The sequence below is a fragment of the Myotis davidii genome, unplaced genomic scaffold, assembly GCF_000327345.1.
Source record: "Myotis davidii unplaced genomic scaffold, ASM32734v1 scaffold1231, whole genome shotgun sequence".
NCBI classification, from domain to species: Eukaryota; Metazoa; Chordata; class Mammalia; order Chiroptera; family Vespertilionidae; genus Myotis; species Myotis davidii.
Genome location: NW_006282198.1, coordinates 28,761 through 32,041, shown reverse-complemented (window position 1 = coordinate 32,041; position 3,281 = coordinate 28,761). Strand labels below are relative to the sequence as shown.

Sequence of the window (3,281 nt, the reverse complement as noted above, 5' to 3'; positions counted from 1 at the left end):
AGTGGAGGTACAGTTAATTGCCCTTTTGTCTTTTCTTAGATAGGATATGTTTCCTAAGGCTATAGCTGCTATACGTAGGGATTCTTCTGATGGATCTGGACAAAGTAAATTAAAAACCTGGAAAGGATTCACATTGTAGATGTCTTTAAGAACATTCCTGATTCATGAGAAGAGTAGAAATATCAATATTACAGAAGTTTGGAAGAAGTTGATTCCAACCCTCACTGATAACTTCAGTGGAGGAAGTAATCACAAATGTGGTGGAAATAGCAAGAGAACTAGAATCAGAAGTGGAGCCTGGAAATGTGACTGAATTGCTGCAATCTTATGATAAAACTTGAATGAATGTGGAGTTGCTTTTTATGGGTGAGCAAAGAAAGTGGTTTCTTGAGATGAAACTTACTCCTGGTGAATATGCTGTCGATATTGTTCAAATGACAACAAAAGATTATTACATAAAGTTATTCCATAAAGCAGGGCCTGAGAGGATTAACTCCAATTTTGAAAGAAGGTCTCTGGGTAAAAATGCTATCAAACAACATCACAGATGACAGAGAAATTGTTTATGAAAGGAAGAGTTAATCAAATGGGAAATATTGTTTTTTTATTTACAGAAATTGCCACAGCCACCCCACCCTTCAGCAACCACCTTTCTAATATTTTTAGAATTTTAGCCCACCAACATTAAGGCAAGACCCTTCACAGGCAAAAAAATTGCGATTCACTGAAGTCTTGAATGCTGGTTAACATTTGTTTAGCAATGAATTATTTTTAAATTAAAGTATGTACCCTTTTTAGACATAATACTACTTAATAGACAGTATAGTGAAACATAACTTTTATGTGTACTGGGAAAGCAAATCATTTGTGTTAGTTTATTGCAATTCACGCTTTATTTTGGTGGTCTAGAATGGAAACTGTAATATTTCTGAAGTATGCCTGTAATGTACAATCAGCAAAGCAATCCCCAAAGTGCTAGCAATAGTTTCAAATTCAGCTAAAATTAAATGCAGATATTGGCAGAGTGTGTCAGGGAGTTGATATAAAATAAAATGTGAAGGCATTACAAGTTTCTTTTTAGTCTAAACAAAATTCTTTGAATAAAAAAATCCTACATTTTACATTTTCAGAAGCAGTTCTCTTACCTGAAAGTTTTCTTTGATCATTTTAGGCTCAAAGCTTTTAGGAATGACAACTATCCCTCGCTGGATGTTGAAACGCAAAGCAACCTGAGCTGCAGTCTTTTTGTACTTTTTCCCCAATGAGTTTAGAAGTTCATCCTCTAACAAAGGTTCGAAATAAGTACTCATCCTTAAAAAAATAAAAACATGCATGATATTTAGCTAGAATCAATGAGAAGCAGTGGTTAATCAATCCTCCTCCTCCTCTGTCTTCCCATTCACCTGGTAACCTTCCAGGACATTTCAGGTCACCTGTAAGCATTTTCTCTTATTGCCGAGTCGTCAATGAAGAGTTGTTCTTTGTGTGGGAAGATCAAGAGAGGCAAATTTATATTGCTGCCTTTTTGAGAAAGTAAATATGTTTTGATGTGTCTTACAGAGAGGGTAATATTAGAGTAGAAAAATTTCTACTTTGGTCTGTGCAACACGTCATAGTAGAAGTGTTGCCAATGAATACAGAGATAAAAAATTCTAAAATTTCAGAATTTAGGCCATAGAGACTCTATCAAATACCAACTAAACTAGCATTTATGGATCACCTCTGTATTTCAGGCACTGTTAGGTAATTTTATACATGTCATATACTCAATTCCTATAACATCTAAGTGAGGAAGGTTTTATTAGCTCAGTTTGGATATATGGAGAATGACCTGAAGGGTTTAAGTAAGTTTCTTAAGATTACACAGCCTAATAGAATCATTTCAATAAATAAAATAATGCACATTAGCCTCATACTCTACATCAAAGTAAACACTTTCTGAAGTGACATATAGTATTACTTACCAGTCTCGATTCTTAGAGATCCCCAAAGGAGTAAATGCAACTATGAGAATGTCATGTTGTTGGCAAAATTCCAGGAGTTTTGTCTGGGTGAAATATGGATGGCACTCCACCTATGTGGTTGCATTGAAGAGCAGAGCACAAAGTTAAGGCCTTGTAGATGAATGCAATTTTATGTAGTTTTTAAAACTCTTTAAATAAACTTCTTTTTAAAGTATTATGGATAGTGAGACAAATTCTAAATATTTTTCCAAGGAATCTTACATTGTTTATATACTGGCGAAGTTAATTACAGCAAGGTTAGTAAGAGAACCATCTGTGAATTAATTATAAAATAATTGGGGGGGGATTCAATTTTGTGTCCCTATCATAGTTCCAAACTTGAAATGCACAGAATCAGTTATTTATAATAAACATCCTAGAAAATACAATTTCTATAGTAAACAGTCTCAATGTTCAGATTAGTTTTAGTAAGTGGAAGCGACATGTTACAGAAGCCCTCTGCTCTAGCTATCAAACATCTACGAATACTTTCGCAAGAGTAAGAACATGTATGAAACTGAATTTAAAGATAAATTTTATTTTCTTGGATGAGAGTTCTATTTATTTTTTTACATTCAACATTTAAAACCGTAAGTATTATATAGAGAGGACAGGCAAAATCTTTGGGAGTATCACTGTGGATGCTGCAAACTGTTGAAGATGGGGCTTCAGAAGGACTGCAGTATTGGTAAGCCATCTCTACAGTATTGCTGTGCTCTGCTTTCAGATACCACACAATACATGAATAGGCTCAGGCTGTGATCTTCCAACAGGTCTTGCCTCCCTCGTCGGATATGTTTGTGAAGCTGATAACATTCTTGTGCCAACAGATTAGGAGGGTATTGACTCATTAGCATGAGGCAAAACACTGTCAAATTTTTCTCTCTTTTTCATTCTGAGATAAAATGTTACCATCTTTCTCTGTATACTAGTAGCCCGGTGCATGATATTTGTGCACATTAAAAGGGAATTAATTGCCCTATCTGGTTTGGCTCAGTGGATAGAGCATCGGACTGCGGACTCAACGGTCCCAGGTTCGATTCTGGTCAAAGGCATGTACCTTGGTTGCGCGCACATCCCCAGTGGGGAGTTTGCAGGAGGCAGCTGATCGATGTTTCTCTCTCATCAATGTTTCCAACTCTCTTTCCCTCTCCCTTCCTCTCTGTAAAAAAATAAATAAAATATATTTGTAAAAAACAAAAACAAAAAACCCCACAATAACTATATTTTTACAAAGACAAAAGAGGATTCCTGTGGGAGGCAGCCTGGGTTTTAATG

General features: G+C 35.6%; 1 protein-coding gene across 1 annotated transcript in view; it reads right to left on the bottom strand.

The window, feature by feature from the left end:
• The window catches only part of LOC102775075 (3-oxo-5-beta-steroid 4-dehydrogenase-like), a gene marked incomplete at its 5' end in the record, with an annotated part of 20,498 nt that overhangs the window by 8,627 nt on the left and 8,590 nt on the right, over positions 1 to 3,281 (bottom strand). The window contains 2 exons of the mRNA XM_006752757.2: positions 1,146 to 1,311; positions 1,965 to 2,074. Coding sequence (XP_006752820.1) covers positions 1,146 to 1,311; positions 1,965 to 2,074 — 276 coding nt within the window. The remainder of the gene's footprint in view (positions 1 to 1,145; positions 1,312 to 1,964; positions 2,075 to 3,281) is intronic.